The following is a 21,015-nucleotide window of genomic DNA, read 5'->3' on the forward strand; positions in this document are numbered from 1 at the left end:
GACTGATCATTTCTTTGTCAGTGGGCAAACATACAAAATCAGCAGGGGATCAAATACTTTCCCCCCCCCACTGTATATAGCCTATTAGCATGAGTAATGGTGTTGTTATTTGCTCTTGATTGTGTTGGCATAATATTTATTGTATTCACTGATGGTGTGTTTTTCAGGAAGTGTATCAGAGGCTGGTCAACCTTAGTGCCCACCTTCATGCCCTCCAGGTCAGTGGATGCATCTCGTTGTACCAGACCTGAGTCAAATACAATTGTCAAATAATCTTTATTTAGCTGAGTTTGCATTTTCTGGACTATTTCATTTGTTTTAATGTACCGAGAAGCTCAAGTATTTCAGCATATTTGACATAATGTTTGACCCAGGTCTCCCATATATTTACTGTGGAGTTTACAGTAGGATGTACCAACTGATGTAGAATTTAGTTAGTTACAGTAGACCTGCTTAGGTTTCTGCTTGTTTTAATCTGCTTGAATAGTAATGTATTATTTTCCTTCCATTATCTCACAGTTAACAAAATAAATGTATTTTATATTGTGGCATCTATAAATGTATCCAGATTTTTTTTTTTTTATTACTTTTATGTAGGATTAGCCATGACTATAATACAGTATATTCATATAAAGTGGATGAAATGGTATGTAAACATTATTAAAGTGACCAGTAGTCTCTAAGGTGCAGGGTAGAGTACCGGGTGGTAGCCGGCTAGAACAGTGACTAAGTTCAGGGCGGAGGCCGTCTAGTGGTGACTGTTTAACTGTCTGATGGCCTGGAGATAGAAGCTGTTTCTCAAACCCCTGTCACATGGACCAGTCTCCTCATATCTCCCTTCATTCCCTTCTAACTTACTCTCGTTCTCCTCTCCCAGGGCACTGTGATCAAGCAGGACTCCATCCTGGAGCTCTGCCTGCGCTCTGATGGCCCGCCAGTTGATGCCCCGACCACGCCCACCGGACGGGTGTGGCGCTCCCTGTCACGTGACGCAGGCATGGCCGAGGCCAGCACGGGGGCGGCCATTGGGGAGCTGGCCCTGCTCCAGAGGCAGCACAGCCTCCTGCAGGAGGAGCTGGGTAGGCTGCGGGGAGCCGATGGCCGCCTGAGGGATAGCGAAAAAGCCCGCGCCCAGCTGGAGAGGCAGGTCCGTGACATGAAGGCCCACAGTACCACCGCGTTTGACAGTGTGGGACCTGCAGGCTCAGAGCAGGTAGAGCTACTCATTGGCACTGTGGGTAGTTGCACTTAGCTTAACTAAAGGGGGATGCACTGATTCTTAGCCAGCTCATTGTTGTAGATGAGAATCTGAAAGATGGGAATATGCTCTCAATCAACTGAGTTGAGTTAATATAGGTAATACATTAGCCAAATATAGAAATTAATTGTCCGTAGGCGTTACAATTTCATTTGGTTTGTCGTTCCACTTAACACTTGTCATCTTGCCTAGGTTCCACCCCTTCGTAACGCATGTGAAACCAACGCGGACACCAAATTGGCCATCCAAGAGTCAATTGAGCATTCAGAGGGGCATCAGGATGGCAGTGATGTGGAGGTGACGTCAGATGAGGAGGAGGAGGCCAAAGCGTCACCGCGCTCGGAGAGTCCCCGAGGTGTGTAAATCTTACGTTTGGCATGTCTCTTGATATAATAAGATGAGTTTTGGGCAACCCTTCCCCCTCTTTTGTTCCATGCTGGCTGAAAACCTAGCTAGCCAGTTACTAGCTAACACCAGACACCGATGAATGCGGAAACCTATAAGTATCTTTGCCTTAGATGAATAGGAGAAACCTCTAATTGGCTGACACACTGCAGTAACATTTTGGCACCAGGGGCCGGTTGCACCAGCCTTTGTAAAAAAGTTGGTCATAAATGGTAGATCGGGCGTAGCTACATCCGACGTTGTGATCAGAATTTACACCTGTTGCACTAACCAAAAATAAGACTATTCGTAGCTAAATCCGACGTAAGCAGCGCTCATTCATGAGATTAGAAGATTCATAGTGACTGTTGCTAGGCAGCGCTCATTGCTTACCTTCAATCAGTTTACAAAAGTAAATATATAATATATATATTTGGCGCAATGGAAGCCCAGAAAATAAAAGTAAACTTTTCAGATACTGAAATAAGACTGTAGAGCTGTATAAAAAACATATAGAAATTCTAACAGTTAAATTGAATAGCAACGCTACAAACAGGGGAAAAGAACTAAACCTGGAAGTAGTAAAGTAGATGAGTAGAGTGGGGAGCTTGGCTGCAGGTCAGTGGAAGAGGTGTGCAAGAAATGGAAAGATCTCATGACATTCACACCCCTTGATTTTTTTTCTACATTCTGTTGTTACACAACCTGAATTTAAAATTGATTAAATTGAGATGTTTTGTCACTGGCCAACACACAATACCCCATAATGCCAAAGTGAATTTGTTGATTAAAATTTAAAAGCTGATATGTCTTGAGTCAATAAGTATTCAACCCCTTTGTTATGGCAAGCCTAAATTATTTCAGGAGTATAAATGTGCTGAACAAGTCACATTATGGACTCATCTCTGTACCCCACACATGCAAATATCTGTAAGGTCCCCCAGTTGAGCAGTGAATTTCAAACACAGATTCAACTACAAAGACCAGGGATGTTTTCCAATGCCTCAAAGAACGGCACCTATTGGTAGATGGGTAAAAATGTAATAAAAAGCAGGCATTGAATATTCCTTTGAGCATGGTGAAGTTATTACACTTTGAACGGTGTAGCAATACACCCAGTCATATTTATGTAAATTCAATATTTCTGTATTTAATTTACAATACATTTGCAAAAAATGTCTAAAATCTGTTTTCACTTTATCATTATGGTGTATTTTTTTTTTTATCATCTATTTTGAATTCAGGCTGTAACACAACAAAATGTGGAATAAGTCAAGGTGTATGAATACTTTGAAGTGAATGCATCCGATGATGCCCGGCATTGCCATGATCGGCAGCAACTGTAGCAGTGATTTCAACGAGTAGCGTTTGTAGCAGATGATGCATTCTTTTTAAACCAATGTCTAATATCCATGTTGATGGTAGCCAGCTCTACTGACCACTGAGGCGCATTGTTGTTTACCTAACGCTCCACCCACTATTAATGTGAAATGGGAAAATGAGACGTGGCTTCATAATGCATTTATGATGGGTCTTAAACTGTCAGTCATAATTACTTGAGCCATATTTAATTTAACATAAAATATTTTCGGGAAATGGGCTATACAGTGAGGGAAAAAAGTATTTGATCCCCTGCTGATTTTGTACGTTTGCCCACTGACAAAGAAATGATCAATCTATAATTTTAATGGTAGGTTTATTTGAACAGTGAGAGACAGAATAACAACAAAAAAATCCTGAAAAACGCATGTCAAAAATGTTATAAAATGATTTGCATTTTAATGAGGGAAATAAGTATTTGACCCCTCTGCAAAACATGACTTAGTACTTGGTGGCAAAACCCTTGTTGGCAATCAGAGGTCAGACATTTCTTGTAGTTGGCCACCGGGTTTGCACACATCTCAGGAGGGATTTTGTCCCAGTCCTCTTTGCAGATCTTCTCCAAGTCATTAAGGTTTCGAGGCTGACGTTTGGCAACTCGAACCATCAGCTCCCTCCACAGATTTTCTATGGGATTAAGGTCTGGAGACTGGCTAGGCCACTCCAGGACCTTAATGTGCTTCTTCTTGAGCCATTCCTTTGTTGCCTTGGCCGTGTGATTTGGATCATTGTCATGCTGGAATACCCACAAACGACCCATTTTCAATGCCCTGGCTGAGGGAAGGAGGTTCTCACCCAAAATTTGATGGTACATGGCCCCGTCCATCGTCCCTTTGATGCGGTGAAGTTGTCCTGTCCCCTTAGCAGAAAAACACCCCCAAAGCATAATGTTTCCACCTCCATGTTTGACGGTGGGGATGGTGTTCTTGGGGTCATAGGCAGCATTCCTCCTCCTCCAAACACGGCGAGTTGAGTTGATGCCAAAGAGCTCCATTTTGGTCTCATCTGACCACAACAATTTCACCCAGTTGTCCTCTGAATCATTCAGATGTTCATTGGAAAACTTCAGACGGGCATGTATATGTGCTTTCTTGAGCAGGGGAACCTTGCAGGCACAGCAGGATTTCAGTCCTTCACGGCGTAGTGTGTTACCAATTGTTTTCTTGGTGACTATGGTCCCAGCTGCCTTGAGATCATTGACAAGATCCTCCCGTGTAGTTCTGGGCTGATTCCTCACCGTTCTCATGATCTTTGCAACACCACGAGGTGAGATCTTGCATGGAGTCCCAGGCTGAGGGAGATTGACAGTTCTTTTGTGTTTCTTCCATTTGCGAATAATCGCACCATCTGTTGTCACCTTCTCACCAAGCTGCTTGGCGATGGTCTTGTAGCCCATTCCAGCCTTGTGTAGGTCTACAATCTTGTCCCTGACATCCTTGGAGAGCTCTTTGGTCTTGGCCATGGTGGAGAGTTTGGAATCTGATTTGATTGATTGCTTCTGTGGACAGGTGTCTTTTATACAGGTAACAAGCTGAGATTAGGAGCACTCCCTTTAAGAGTGTGCTCCTAATCTCAGCTCGTTACCTGTATAAAAGACAACCTGGGAGCCAGAAATCTTTCTGATTGAGAGGGGGTCAAATACTTATTTCCCTCATTAAAATGCAAATCAATTTATAACATTTTTGACATGCGTTTTTCTGGATTTTGTTGTTGTTATTCTGTCTCACACTGTTCAAATAAACCTACTATTAAAATTATAGAATGATCATTTCTTTGTGAGTGGGCAAACGTACAAAATCAGCAGGGGATCAAATACTTTTTCCCTCACTGTATATCATAAGTCTGTTATAGCAAATTCAAATAACAAATACTTAAATATATATCTAATTTAGATACTGTACATTTCATTCAACCATACATTTTCTTTGGACGGGCCAGGAGGTATTCTATGGTAGGGCGGGCCAGGCTCCCTAAGGCCTGCCTTCAACGATGCTTTAGTGTTGTTCATGTCAGGGCTTTCAGAACTGAGTAATTATGTTCTAACAGCAAAAAGCAACATTATACACAATTTAAAGAAATATAACATTCTCTAGAGGGGATATCCCCACTGCAGAATCATTATACAGAGATGTGCTTTAGCAGAGATGAGCTCACCTCTGTCCTCTCAATAATGCTAATGCAAGCCCACACACAGTTTTATATAACACATCGATTTTGTGATGAGGCACAAACTCTCTTTCTGGCACACACACACACCATCGCTGCCCTTCTCACCTCATGTTCTCTCTGTGTGCGTGTGCGCGTGCGAACACCTCACATCCCTCTGCTTCTGTCAGTGTTAGGTGTGTGGGTGGCGATGTCTTTCCAGACCTAGTACTCAGCTCACTTATACTCCCTGATGAGACATTACAGTGCTGGTGTCTCTACTCAACACAATTGAATATATATATATATATATATATATATATATATATATATATATATATATAGCTGAAATTAAGAGAGGGGCTAGCATCCAAAATGACTAATGCTAAAAAGCATATTAACGTATGTGCCAGAAAAGGAAGCACTACACCAATGATCTGCAGCCCAACGAAACAAAAGGGAGTACAGTACCCTTCACGTTTGTATGAAAATAACCTGTTTGCCACTATTCTATAGAGTATGTGATTAACAACTATCTATGGCAATTATAATAAAGGCCATGCGTTTTTTTGCAACTTGTAAATTGTTAATTGGCTAATTGTCTCTTTACTCAGATCTTCAGGACATTCCAGAGGAGAGCGAAGCCACAGCAGAACTACCACGAGAGCCTGACGTGTCACATTGCTAATGACCCTCCAGAAACAAAGACCGGACCCCACCTCCCCTACTCTCAAAAATAGGCCGAAGAGAACTGAACTTGAAATAGTCTTCCTCTTTTTACACTAAAAAGGAAGCATCATATTCATTTTCAAATATAGATCTATATATTTGTTCTGTGGCTTTTGCTTTACAGTACACGACCAGTGGCAATATGTGACTTTACGTTATATTTTTTCGGATTTCTTGCTTGGGATTATTTGGATATGTACTGCTCCATTTTGGAATCAATGCTGGACCAATGAGGGCCTATTAGAGTGGCGTGAATAACAGGAAGGGAGTAATGCAATGATGATATTCCAAAGAAGAATATGCAAGAAATGGACAGCAAATATAAAAGCAGTAAATGGATAACCAAATCTGATGGGTTTTGTCTATTTAGGCGAATGGGATACTGAATTAATGACATTGGTTGGATAGCTGCTATTGTGCATTAGGATGTTGGATGCGGACGTATATAGGTAGCTGTTTGTGCTGGGACACACACAGATACAAAAATATGACACACAGACACAAACATGCACAAACACACACAGTCATCTGTGCTCACACACACACACTTGAGTCCTTTACATTTCCATAATTAGGGTGATCTAATTCTCAATGCTGTTTATGATGCTAATGATTTGTTTATTTATTCTTCCGTCCTTCATTATTTAAGCAGGTAAGTTAAGACCTCAAGCATTAGTGACTGTATAAGAAGTAGAGGTAGCACTGTATTTTACTCTCCCCTAATTCTCATGTTTTTATTTAGAAACCACATGGTAACAGCATAATGACATAATTATTATTCCAAAATGACTTACTTACCCACTGGTTTTGTGGGTTCATTTCCTGCAGGGATCACATACATATGCTTTAAATGTATGCACTCAAAGTAATGTAAGTCGCTTTTGTGGCACATGTATATTACTTGGGGATTCTTCGTTACGAATATAGGAAAGTGACAATTGTTAGCATTTCATTTCAAGTAGTTACCAGAATGAATTATGCAGTTACCAAGTAAAAACCTTGGCAATAAGGGAGAATGAAATAAAGTTTTATCTAAATGGACAAAAGAATGCAATCACAATATGGATCACTACAGGTGCACCTACATATAAGCAGTGTAGTTTAAAAGTTGAACTCCAGTGGACTTGGTCGACTATATAAAACATTTCAAAAACTGTCAATATTGCTTTTGGTTTTCATCTTTCCAAACAAAAGGCCAAGACATTGGAAAATGGAACTAGGACAATGCGCCATGTCATCCATTTTGAGATGCCTTGAGGGATAGGGGAATTCAACTTTTTGCCAACACGGAAATATAAAATGGAGTGTTCTCTATTAAGGACTAAACCAGTGACTTTGGAGACTATTTTTGAGCAACGGACAGCCGAGCAACCATTATATTTGCCTTTACATTGTTTTGAAACTAAAATGCTTTAATTCACACCTTCTTGTTGTAATTTCTTGTCATCTGTTAATTTGACTCTTGTACCATATTTTGCTGGCTTGCAGAGTGTGTATAAATTTGGCTGAAAATGACAAAGGCAATGATTTTGTGTATGTCTTTGATGAGGAAACTACTGTATTCAATTGCGGTTTACAGAAAGCCATACTAAAGATATGAATGTCAAATCCAAAAGTTTTGCCTCCATCTGTTTTAATATTAAAGTTATAGTGTCAATAGGCATAGTTGTGCATCGATGACATATCCACTTGTTTTGACAAGTTCTTACTATACCCTGTGCTGGTGTAAAGGTCATATCTTCCTGATTTGTGCTCCACATCACTTGGGCCCTCTGTCAAAACAACAAATGGTGTAGTAATGAAGACTTATTTCCACAATTGATCATACCCCTGACACAAACTGTTAAGGTAAGTGTGTTGGCATTATGCCTATCCTAATTGGAAGTATGCCTAAGTGAAGGTTTGTGACAGTTGTCATAAGCTGTCATGACTGATATCTGTATGTCATTATTATGACAGTGTTAGGTAGTCCTTGTGATGAAAAGGTCCAAAGAAGTGTTATCGACAGTTGCTCTTAACTGAAGCATTACCACTGCATGCTGGTAATTGAATCTATCTCTGCTTTAAAGTGGCACATTGTACAGACAATCAAAATCATAGATACCAAAGCTCATCATATCAGACTTTGACAATCCCCTTTGTATGTCAATCAAATTCGGTGGTAAAAAAGCAGCTGTCTTTTGGGAAGGACTGAGCTCAAGTATCCCACTGTCTCACACTCTGTAGGCTGACACCGCTTCCCCAAATACCTCCCCCTAAACCCCTCATGATGGCTTAATGCCTCTACCGAAACATCAGGTCAAACCTATCAAACCCCAACACACTAACTCCCCCTTCTCCATCTCTTTTCCCTTCTAACCTTTTTTACTTCCTCTATACAATTTTGGATTCATTTCCTCTCCCATCTCTCTTCATCTCTGACCCTCTTACTCTCGTTTTCTCTTAGTCTATGGCTCTGTCTAGAAACAGCCCCTAGCCCCGACTCACCTGTCCAGTTGTTTCACATATCCATGAGAAGTTGTTTCTGGACAGGTTCCATCTCCCTCTCTTCGGCATCTCTTCATTTCTCTTTCTCCCTCCCTCTTCCTCCCTTTCACAGTCTAAACCTGGACACAATGTTGACCATGTGACATGTATTCTCCCTGTTCTCCCATCGCTAACCCTCTCACTCTTGTCCACTACCTCTCTCTTTCTCTCTAGCTATGAATCTATCTATCCCTCTTTGTTTCTTTCTATCCCTCCCTCCCTAATCCTAGGGACAATGTCAGCCAAGTAACATGTATAAATATCCCATAGCTGGCATAGTGGTCGCCCTTTTACGCCCCGCCTGCACCCCATTTATCATTAGAATTTCCCAACGTTGGGGATGCCATGGCACTGTAAGCCCAGACAAGCTCCGGTGGTCCAGGAGAGGAGCAAGGGGAGTGGGGTTACCGGGAAGCTGTACTGTACCTCTTTCCCTTCCTCCCCACCATGTCAGTCTTTTATTTTCCTCCTGCACTTAAATAATCGCCTGACTATAGTATTCGTAAAGTTTTAGGTAGGTCACAGTACAACCAAACTGGCTGAAATTGTTCTTACATTTTAACAAGTGTGGCAACTATTAGAAGGGTTAGAAACCTTGGATGTGACCTCAGCTCTAGCCTCCAAAACTAAGGCCTATTTTCAATCAGGTCAAGCGTTAACCGGCAATAGCCGACACCCGCATAGCTGATGTTTTGGCTGTAACCTTTATTTAACTAGGCAAGTCAGTTAAGAAAACTTATTTACAGTGACGGCCTATGCCTTTTTCAGGGGCAGAACGACAGATTTTTACCTTGTCAGCTCAGGGATTCGTTCCAGCAACCTTTCGGTTACTGGCCCAACGCTCTAACCATTAGGCTACCTGCCTCCCCAGTGTAACTGCGTTGGAGTTGGAAAATCAGCTGCTCTTGGTAATTGTCAGGAAGCCACACCCGTCTCACTCGCGTTTAATGTTCAGAACTAGAAAGTGTAGGCTAAATAGAAAAAATGATGCTCAAATTAAAATCATTAAACAAAATAATGAGGAATTCTATCAACCTGATCGAGGTGTAGATTTAGTCTCGCACCTCTGGTGTACGAACTTCGGCTGCATGGGATTTATTTTAATGCAACTCTGTGCAGCCAATGTCCGCTTTAGGTATAATGCCGGGAGCTGCTTGGGGATCTGACGTGTATGTCGGCTAAAGCAGATCTGATTGAATCAGGCCCTAAGTGTTGTTGACTTTTCCACCTTGATCTAACCCCTGAACCTCTGACCTTTAACCTAACATTAACTAACCTAACATTAAAATGGAATGGCGTCTCCCTTTCAGTCACTCTATCTTTGGCTGTCAAGTTTATGTTTAAGAGCGTTAGAGTTTGCAGTAGGAGTGTCAGGCACATGAGCAGGTGTTGCTGAACTGTTATAAGAGTTATGAAGTAGTATAAGTTTATGACCTCAATGTTTACTATGCCATGATTCTTTAGAATAAGTTGTTGAGATGAAGTGCTTTCTCCTTGTTAGCATGTTTAGCGTTTCATGTCTAAATGATCCCAAAGTGTCTAAAATGAATTGTTTAGTTCAATAAAGTACATTTTTAAGATGATTTGGACATGCTTATATCGGGGCCATTGACTTGCATTGGTTTTTGGACAAAAATGTGAAACATTTTAGCATTTGGAGACAGTGGCCAGGTAAAAACCAAAGGATAGATTGCTGCCTTGTTTATATAATCCTTATAGGGTAACCAACCCAATATGTAATTTGGACGGATAATAAGACAAGGTACTACTGTTTGGTGGTTTTGTTGCCAAGGTTGTAATTTCAAACACTGAAGCTAATATTTTCAACAATTTAAGGTGTGCCCAGAGCTATGCTATTGGGGTTTCCTGATTTGTTATGGGAGTGCCCACTACCCTGCACCCCTAGACACCACTGTAATTCGAACCCTGTGTGTGTGCATGCATGCGTGTTTGGAAGACAGAAATATAACTGTTTATTTTGTTTTATGACAGCATCTGCCTAATCCTCTGCCCCACTCTCATTGTCCTTCTCTATATTTCTCTCTTCCACCATCTCACTTTTTATTACTAAAAGCCCACACAGCAGGAAACATACAATATATGTTAAATATGTCAAAGAAAATGACAGCTGACATAGGAAGACAGCGTGAAATGGATGGGTACTTGGGGACCAGGCTTTCTTTCTGCCGGTAGAAGTTGCCCGTATGCACAGATCTAGAATCCGCTTGCGTTCCCCAAACCTGACCTTAACCATCAGGGGAACAGCGCAACATCAAGGTAAGTTCATCCTACTTTGCTTTATTATGGAGAGGGAGGATCAGCAGATCACTGAAGAACGGAGCTTTAAAGGATTGAGTTGGGTGGAGCCAGAAGGCTAAAGTGGGAGGTACATGTTTGTGGGTGTGGCCATCTACACTTGGGGATATATATGTTCTCTATCTATCCATGAGTTTGGTCTCTCCTCTGATCTTTCTCCCTCCCTCCTCTCTCTCTCTCCTGTTCCACTGAGTTGACCAGACTTGACTGTCCTGCACCCTTTACCCCCCCACCCCTATCTTTTCTCAGTCAAAAAGCCCAAAAAACCTTCGTAAAAATGGAGGCAGTCAAGAAGAAGATGCTTATGTTGAAGCTGGATAAGGAGAACGCTCTGGACGCGGCAGAACAAGCCGATACTGACAAGAAGGCAGCCGAGGAGAGGAGCAAGCAGGTGGGCCAACAACATTAAAGAGAAGGGGGGGGCTCTATCATGGATAGGGACATGGACACCTTGAGCGGTCAAGGAGCTAACTATAGGCTACTACTACCCTAGGGAGCAAAACTGGTTACAATTATGTAAATTATTTTGCGTCATGGTCAGGTTGTATATTTATTGTACAAGGACGTTTTTTCCGACGTCTTTTTAGTGACCAGAAAAAGACGTGTGGGTTTGTCATAAATGGCACCCTAGTCCCTATATATAACACTACTTCTGACCAGAGCCCTGTTTGTATTGTCTGTACAAGTGGAAATCCAATTAACCACCAGACCTTAATTTTAATGTCCCATGACAAATTTTGCCCACTGGGAGAGGGATGGGAGGTGGAATGTCTTGAAAGGTGAAATGGCTTATAGGTTTCCATGAAGTGGCTGTGTTATTGAAAATGGTCAGTAGTAGTCATCTGCTTAGATATAACTCAGTTACAACCCCTAGGCCTGTCATTGTTAAAAGTTCAGAAGTAATTGGTCAAACAGATGTGAAATGTTATATTATTGCAATATACTGGTTAGTAAAAGAGTCATCTCACCTGCTTTTCTAGATGTGTTTGTAACAGATTTGTATTTGTGTGTAAATATATATATATATATATATATATATATATATATACAACTTTTATTTGTAAGGGTTTTCTTTTACATTCCAGTGATTTAATGTATTATTCTTGAAAATTAGGTAACAAGTTCATGACATTACTATAAATACTAGAGGTTAAGATATGGTTAAGAATAGGACCGAGTTAACTGGACTTAACTGAATCCAAAGTGACCTCTGTCCAGGAACAAAAAGGCAACTGGAAAATTCAAAACCATGCCAAGACAACTTGATAGAAACATTAGACCATATTTCTCTCATTAGCAAGGCCAGACAGGCTGTCTGTCAAGGCTGGAGTGGTTTAGCTAGTGATCTGTCCACTGAGAAATTGCGAAGGGCTAGACACTAGGATGGAATACGACGGTGGATTCTTTCAGTGAGTGATTGTCCATCCAGAGGGAGTATTTATATCTAGATGGCGTTGAAGTGGAACCACGCCAGGCCTGTCATCAGGCTTTAGGTTACTTGTGACAAGAGGACAGGTGAGGCAGCTGCAGAGATGGGTTCAAATAGTATTTGTTTTCTTTCAAATACTTAAAAAAAAACTTGCCTGGCGCAATGGGGCCAATGGAATAGTCTCAAAAGCGTAAAACCGGCCCATGTGCCACCCCAGGAAGGCTCAATCAAATGCTCAAAGTATTTTAAAGAAGAAAACTACTATTTGAGCCCAGGCTTGGGTGACAGTCAAGATGCCTTGATGAATGGAGATGGACAAGGCTATGAGGCTATCAGTTAGCAAATACTATTTTCACACTGATGAGCCGAGCTTTACTGTGCTGGCCTGGTTATGTATCCACCGTAGTTTCTTGAACCTTTGCTGGAAAGGTCAAGGTGAAAAGAAAATGACAGAGTCAGCACAGTACCATAGTGTGAAAAGGGTGTGCAAATCTCACGCGCCCTTTCTCCATCTCTCTTTCCTCTTCTTGCCCTCCCTCCTTCTCTCACTCTCTCTCTCTCAGCACGAGGATGAGTTGCTGCAGATGCAAAAGAAGCTGAAGGGAACTGAGGATGAGCTGGACAAATACTCTGAGGCCTTGAAGGATGCCCAGGAGAAATTGGAGGTTGCGGACAAGAAGGCCGCAGATGTAAGTGTGTTGTGTTCTTCCTAGGTCTTACATGAAGTATTACGAGGACAATAAAATAGCTGACCCTGGACCAGTGGTTAGGTGCATCTTCTACCAACTCAGCTCCAGATAAGTAAACTTTCCTGAGACCTAAAGACTTGTGTTAGCGCCAAGAAGTGATTTCTAGGCTATTTGTTACGTGGGTTAACATGGTCTTGAGGAGCAGGGACGATCCTGGTTTGACACCAGGCCGGTCACATTGGTGCCATGACCTAGATGTTGGGGTTGCTTTGGAAACTATGAGAAGTTCGAAGAGGTGTTGTGGAATTGGTCCAGTGATCATCATCATCAACAGCAGAGGGTGTAGAATTGGTCTAGTCAGGCCTCCTGAGTGGCGCAGTGGTCTAAAGCACTGCATCGCAGTTGCTAGCTGAGCCACTAGAGATCCTGGTTCGAATCCAGGCTCTGTCACAGCCATCCGCGACCTGGAGAACCATGGAGCAGCACACAATTGGCACAGTGTCGTCTGGGTTAGGGGAGGGTTTGACCAGTAGGGATGGCCTTGTCCCATCGTGCTCTAGTGACTCCTGTGGCGGGCCGTGCGCAAGCGCGCTGACACGGTCACCAGGTGTTTCCTCCGGCACATTGGTGTGGCTGGCTTCCGGGTTAAGCAGGCATTGTGTCAAGAAGCAGTGCGGCTTGGTTGGGTTGTGTTTCGGAGGACGCATGGCTCTCGGCCTTCGCCTCTCCCGAGTCCGTACAGGAGATGCAGCGATGAGACAAGACTGTAACTACCAATTGGATACCCTAAATTGGGGAGAAACATGGGTAGTCAGATCTAGTCAGATGCTTTAGCAAGTCCCAAAGTTATAATAGGCTACAAATAAGAGCTTTGAACCTGGAGCGATGCAGCATTTAGCAAATTTGAAGGCACCAAAAGCCTCATACCTGCTCATAGTACATACTGTATGTCAAAGCAAACACACTTGTGCTATGAAAACACAAGTTTATATATATATTTTACTAGTTAAGTTGACTGAGAACTCATTTACAGGAACAACCTGGGGAATAGTTACAGGGGAGAAATTTGACAATTTGAAGCTGGGGGAAACTAGGTGACCATGGTATGAGGGCCAGATTGGGAATTTTAAGATAAGTGCCATGGAATATTTGGTGACCACAGAGAGTCAGGACACCCGTTTAACGTCCCATCCGAAAGACGGCACCCTACACAGGGTAATATCCCCAATCACTTCCCTGGGGCATTGGGATAATTTATTTTAGACCAAAGGAAAAAGTGACTCCTACTGGCCCTCCAACACCACTTCCAGCAGCATCTGGTCTCCCATCCAGGATCAACCCTGCTTAGCTTCAGAGGAAAGCCAGCAGTTGAATGCAGGGTGGTATACTGACCACAGGAGGTTAAACCTGGTGCCTAGTGTCTCCCCTCCCTCCCATTCTTCTCATTCCCTCCGGTCACCCATCCACAGCTGCTGCTGTTTTATCCACATATTCTGACCATGATGTCATCCAGTCGAACTGTGACTATCACACTAACCATGCTACCATTATAGGGACAATAATCATCGATATTCTCACTAGAGTCGAGTTCGTCAAGTCTGGTTCTGGGGACCAGGCTTTAGTTCCAGCCCAGCACTAACACATCTGATTTAACTAATCAATAAGCCCTTGAGTTGAATCAGGAGTGCTGGTGCTGGGCTAAAACAAAAGCTTGTACACCCTGTGGGTCTAAAGGAACAGGTTTGAAGAACACTGGATCTAGTTGCTGTTACGTTACTAGCGATAGAAACACAAGACACTAACCATCTCCAAAGTCATCAGAGCAACAGATACTATAACCATTCCGACTTTCTGAACGACACATGACATTTGGATTCACGAGCCATAGTGCCTCTACCCATACATTGCCAAAGAGGGCCTGTTTTAGTTTAGTCAAGAAGTATGTGAAAATCACAGAGCACTGCATGTTTCTGGGATGATCATTTAGTGACACTTTTTGACTGACACTTTTAGTCCTCTTTGGTGACAGTTCATTTTGAGCAGTAAACCACTGGAATTAAGGGTTAACTCTAGTGCTAGGAAGCTAAGGTACAATTCAAAGGTTTGGTTTTCATGTTAATTTTGGATAGTGCACACAGGCTTTACTATCTGAACGCTCCCCAAAGAATGGAATAGAATATAACAGACCTTTTCTTGTCAATTTGCAGAGATATTGTTATTTTTGCTGTGACACTACATACAAACATGACAGACTGGGAGCAGGACAGGGTGAGCCACAGAGCGGCGCCCCTGGAGAAGTGTGGGCATTAAGGGCTTTGCTCAAGGGCACAGTTGCTGTAGATGGCATGTGAGTTATTGATGCCAGCAATCCTCTAGTTGCCAGGCCACTTTTTCCACTGGGATTTGAACCTCCCGTTACCAACCTCCCTCTCTAACCTTGAGGCTATCACAGCCAAGACTATACTTGGGTTGCCAATCTCATCCTAGTCCCCTCCTCCCTTTCTATTTCTTTACTGTTCTCTTCCTCTAGTTGTTTAGGTGTCTTTTTCTCATTCTACAATTTCCCTTTCATTCCCTTTGTCTCAGTAATTCTCTCTCTTCCCTCTCTCTGTATTTCCCCTAGTTGACTGTAATGAAGTGCTTTTCTCCGGACTCTAGATATAGAACAAGCAGCAGCTGTCATCATAATAATTTGCCTCAATAGGGAGAATGCATGGAATGACCATGTTGAAATACCAGAGGAGCTTAGGTGTGTCTGTGTGTGTGTTGCAGTGAATAGGTATTGTGGTGCCTTGGAGTGATGATTACCCAATGACTCGTATGGTTTACTTGGCTGGCCAAGGTCATTACGGGTGTTATGTGCTCTTGTCTGGTCAGTCTGCCCTACGCTGTCTGTACAGTTATGTGGCAAAGTCATGTGACTGTGCGTGTGTGAGCTTCAACATTGAGTTTAGTGGTCTGAAAGGGGGACAGAATGGGGCATAACAGAAATACCAGAGGGGGATGTACAGCTGCCTCATTGGAGAAGACAATGGGACAGACTTACTAAATGCAAAAAAACATTAAACGTTATACATGCACTCACCTCCGTATGTATTTGGACAGTGAAGCTACATTTTTTTATTTCGCTCTTTACTCCAGCATTTTGAGTTCAAATGTTTCATATGAAGTGGCAGTACAGAATGCCACCTTTTATTTGAGGGTATTTTCATACATTACCTTAAAGAAATGCAAACACTTTATGTATCTAGTCCCACCCATTTGAAGATGTCATAAGTATTCGGACAAATTTCAATCATACTGTATTAAAGTAGTCAAAGGTGTAGTATTTGGTCACATATTCCTAGCACACATTGTCTACTCTACAAACTCGATGGATGGATATGCAGTTTGTTTTGGTTGTGTTTCAGATAATGTTTTTCCCAAAATGAATGGTGAATAATGTATTATGTAATTTTTTAGTAAATGTTATTGTAAATAAGAATAGATCTTTTCTTAACACTTTTACATTAATGCATATTCTACCTTGATTACGGATAATCATGAATGAATCATGAATAATGACAATCATACCCTGAAATCATGAATAAAGATCATACCCCAAAGAAAATGCTAACCTCCCATGTTATTGGTAATGGTGAGAAGTTAGCATGTTTTGTTGTAGCCTCTAAACGGCATCTCACTCGCCATTACTCATGGTTCATTCATGATTTTTCTTAATCGTGGAATTATTAGGATTCATTTAGAAGTGTTCAGAAACATCTTACCTACTCACTTAGAAAGAAAATGACTCCAGTCATCATTCACCGTTCAGTTACTATTGGGCAAAACATAACACAACCAAAACAAACAAATGCATACAAAATGGTTGTAGAGTCACAAGCTTAATGTAGTCATTGCGTGCAAGAAATATGTCCAAATACCTATGATTTCTTCACATGGGTGGGACCAGATACATAAAGTGCTTTCATTTCTAAACGGTAAAACAGATATGTATAAAATTACCTCAAATAAAAGGTGACATTATGTACTGTCCTCTCATGAAACGTTTGATCTCAAATCCAAAATGCTGGAGAATAGAGCCGAATGTAAAATTTTTGCTACACTGTCCATACGAAGGGGAGTGTTCTTTTGCCTGGCTACCCATACACCTTACTATACACCACACCCACGGACGTTCGTTTTTTCTCCGCAATGAGTCTGGATCTGAGGACCTCCCCGACCCTACAACAAATGCGAACACATTCGGGCAGTCTTATTGGTCCAGAAACCGATAGGTTGGGCCAGAGCCAGAACACACTTGGGTAAAGCAGTGGTTTGAAAATTAGTCATTGGCGTTGATACTCTGATTGGTTAGAGATGATCCAATCCCTAATTACTTTGTTTTGTACAACTCCCCTCGTGCCCCTCGTCACCAGAAATGACTTCAATGATGGCATCCTCAGACTAAATAAAGTATGTAGCGAACGACAGAGCAGTGGTAGAATTTAGGGTGCATTGTCAGGCTACATGTATTTAGGTTGGCCCCCACCTTCTTTCCCCTATAGCTGGTTATGTCCTAAATATCTCCCCAGAATAGAATCATTGTTCCAAAGTGACAACTAGATCAACATGAAGCAACAGTGTCAAAGAGATTAGTGAAGGGCATTTATCCCTGCAGTGTATTCAGATCTCTCCAAACGTTGCTCTGCACTGTGTGTGTATTTGTGACTGTGTGTGTGCTTTTTTTTTCTGTGGTCCTTTTGCGGTGTGTGTGTGTGTGTGTGTGTGTGTGTGTGTGTGTGTGTGTGTGTGTGTCCTTTCCAGTGTTACTGAGTCTCAGAGGAGTCAGAGTTCTAAACCGTTGGGACAGACCTCTCTTTAACCTACGTGGACCGTCTGCCTCTCTCCACATGCTCGGGATTAGCGTCATAATAAGCCACGCTAAAGGACAGTTTTATGACTGCCTGAGTATGCCTAGCTCCTTACTCTCTTGTATTAAATCACGGGTACCCAGCTTTCAGCAAGAGGGTAAAGAGCAACTCAATCTTCGCACATTAAGGAGCTCTCAAAGCTCCGGTCTTTCAGCAGCGCTACTTAGCCAGCAGCTAATGGCTAAAACTCCTGTTGAAGGCATAGTGTAGCATGCAGTACTTACTAACAGCTAACACATTTTAGCATGTAGGCTACCGCTTTGCCCTTTCTTACCATGATAACTCCTGCTAACAAATTTTGGCTGAAATCTAGGTCTAGGAAATTTTGTCTAGATGTAGCCTAAATGTTCCTCTGTGTCCAAATCACTAGGACCCCCCCCCCCCCCCCCCCCCCCAATTTGGCATGGCCCTCAATCCTCAAACAGTTCTACAGCTGCACCATTGAGAGCATCTTGACTGTCTGCGTCACTGCTTGTATGGCAACTGCACCGCCCTCACTACAGAGGGTGGTGCGGACAGTCCAGTACATCACTAGGGCGGAGCTCCTTGCCATCCAGGACCTCTACATCAGGCAGTGTGAAGGCCTGAAAAATTGTTAAAGACTCCAGCCACCCAAGCCATAAACTATTCTCTCTGCTTCCACACGGCAAGTGGTACTGAAGCATCAAGTCTGACAACAACAGCTCCACAATCCAATCCATGTGTACAATCACAGTACAGTGTATAGCTAGCAGTTACACCGGCGGGCCCCCAGTGGCAATAAATGCATAAAACCAAAAGCTTACCTTCACTTGGAAAAGTTGCACTGTAGGATAACCTTAGCTAGCCAGCTAGCTAACATAAATAGCATTCCTCAGGTTTTGAGTAGGCTAAATTAGCTGCATTAGCTAGCTAAGTAAGTGAAAGGTAAACTAGGAAGAAGAAAATACAACGAAATATGGCTAGCTCTATCCTTAGTTTTTTTATAAATGAATTTGTTCAAAACTGTTCAACTATTGTCTTTCTCTCTCTGAGTCAACAACTCACCACACGTTATGCACTGCAGTGCTAGCTAGCTGTAGCTTACTCTTTCAGTACTAGATTCTCTGATCCTTTGATTGGATGGACAACATGTCAGTTAATGCTGCATGAGCTCTGATAGGTTGGAGGATGTCCTCCGGAAGTCTTCATAATTACTGTTTAAGTCTATGGAAGTGGGTGAGAACCATGAGCCTCCTAAGTTTTGTATCTTACCCAGAGGAGGACAGAAGCTAGCTGTCCTCCTGCTACACCATGGTGCTACCCTACAGAGTGCTGTTGAGGCTACTGTAGAACTTCATTGCAAAACATTGTGTTTTAATCAGTTATTTGGTGACATGAATATATTTAGTAGTTTCATCTAAAAAGGATGGATTGCTTTTAATGTTTCACTATTTTATGTTTTTTGCAATTCGCTGAGTAAGATGGTCCTCCCCTTCCTCTGGGGAGCCTACACTGACACACACACACATTCATACTGACTCTACACACACACACACACACACACACACACACACACACACACACACACACACACACACACTCGCATACAATCATCATATACGCTGTTGCTACTCTGTTTATCATTTATCCTGATGCCTAGTCACCCTACCCCTATACATATATAATTATACCACTCCAGTATCCCTGCACATTGTAAATATGGTATTGGCAGACCCTGGAACTGACCCTGTATATAGCTTACTTACTTTTTTGTTCCACTTGACTTTTTTTATTTATTGATTTATTTTATAGTACTACTGGATTGTTGGGAAAGAGAAAGAAAGGCATTTCACTGTACTTGTGCATGTGACAATGAAACTTTAAACGTGAAAATAGCTTCAACTTAACTAGGACACAAATGTCATGGAATAATTTGTATAATTGTTCAATAGACTTACTGTTGCAAACTTAGTTCTACATCTAATTAGACCTATATACAAGTAAAATTTCACAGTTATGCAAATGTATAGGGATACTTTGGCCATAGCAATGCAGAATCACTGACCACATTTACATGCACACCAAATATCCCGTTATTTTCCAGAATACTCAAGTATTCTGTTTTTGAGTTGACTCAAATAAACATCATACCCCGTTTACAATAAAAAGCTTGTATCCAGGTTGAGAACCCCGGAGAAGATGCTTAGGATATGCTGATCTAAAACGGGACATTGTGGCATGTAAAAGTCTTGTTCCGTTTATCCCATAATATACGAAACTGAGCCTGCGCGGACCGTGAAAAACCGCGTTCTGCGCATATTATGGGTGTAGAGTGACGTTTTCATCTGCTTGTCAATCAAATCACTTCAAAAAGTAGGCTACCTGCGCAGTTTGATCAACAATAATAATTTACCCTACTATAATTAATTTACTATAATTTTAATTAAGTTTCTACTTATATTTCCGACATTTGGTAGGCTATTTGTTTGTCAACTACGTTTGATACACGCAGCTTCTCTTCTGTCACAACGTGTTGCCCCAAAATACTAAATAAAGTAGAATAATGTCTGACATTGATAGAATTAATACATTAGTAATCTAAATAACACCAGTAAAGTTGGCTGTTTCGTTTAGGGACTGGGGAAAAAAATGCAATTTCTCCCAAACAGTGGAATGATTGTTCCTGTACGAAATTGAATTGATTTGGACTTATTTTGGGCAACAGACAAAAACAACAAAATGCACAATGCGGACCCAGAGGATATCACTTGAAAGTATTAATTAAAACGCTTGTTTCCAAAGTGGTCCTCGATGGTTCATCGTGTGTGACTATGTGCTTGGTATGTGTACATTTGTCCAAATGTCATGAGTTTGACCAGTTTTAAGGAAATTAAAAGCTGATAAAACGGCAAAACACTCTTCTGATCAGACCAGCTCGTCTTGGTTGCATATTTTATGTGGTTGAAATACTGTCTGCTTGCATAATGGTGTAAAACAAAACATGCATTTGCATTTTCTCAAGAGTTGCTGATATAAATATTTATCCACTACATGTGAGAGGTTATAGGCCTACAGTCAGTGTCCATATTTGTTACTATTCCATTTAATCCATATTAATCTAAATTAGGAATATTCTGTTTATTCATGACTACAGGGATACTCATGAGAAGAATATCAAAGGTGCATGTAAACAGCTTAGCCCGAATAAAACCTTAGGGGATATGAGCTTCTATTCGGAATACTGTGTGCATGCAAACGTGGTCAATGTGCAGACACTCACTCAAC

General features: G+C 41.7%; 2 protein-coding genes across 9 annotated transcripts in view; both read left to right on the plus strand.

Annotated features, from left to right (window-relative positions):
• Window positions 1-7,511, plus strand: part of arhgef2a (Rho guanine nucleotide exchange factor (GEF) 2a) — a 73,971-nt gene extending 66,460 nt beyond the window's left edge. For 3 of the 4 annotated variants that reach the window (XM_014142254.3, XM_014142257.3, XM_014142255.3), the window contains 4 exons: window positions 168-218; window positions 878-1,213; window positions 1,451-1,613; window positions 5,782-7,511. In XM_014142254.3, the coding sequence (XP_013997729.2) occupies window positions 168-218; window positions 878-1,213; window positions 1,451-1,613; window positions 5,782-5,855 (624 nt within the window). In that variant the 3' untranslated portion in view covers window positions 5,856-7,511. The remainder of the gene's footprint in view (window positions 1-167; window positions 219-877; window positions 1,214-1,450; window positions 1,614-5,781) is intronic. The other variant, XM_082961197.1, reaches the window with a different exon arrangement.
• A 3,364-nt stretch (window positions 7,512-10,875) lies between these two features.
• LOC106570192 (tropomyosin alpha-4 chain) overlaps window positions 10,876-21,015 on the plus strand; it is a 34,586-nt gene continuing 24,446 nt past the window's right edge. For all 5 annotated transcript variants that reach the window (XM_014142249.3, XM_014142247.3, XM_014142245.3 and 2 more), the window contains exons 1-2: window positions 10,876-11,129; window positions 12,731-12,856. In XM_014142249.3, coding sequence (XP_013997724.1) covers window positions 11,016-11,129; window positions 12,731-12,856 — 240 coding nt within the window. In that variant the 5' untranslated portion in view covers window positions 10,876-11,015. The remainder of the gene's footprint in view (window positions 11,130-12,730; window positions 12,857-21,015) is intronic.

This window comes from Salmo salar, chromosome 14 (assembly GCF_965601325.2).
Source record: "Salmo salar chromosome 14, fSalSal1, whole genome shotgun sequence".
NCBI classification, from domain to species: Eukaryota; Metazoa; Chordata; class Actinopteri; order Salmoniformes; family Salmonidae; genus Salmo; species Salmo salar.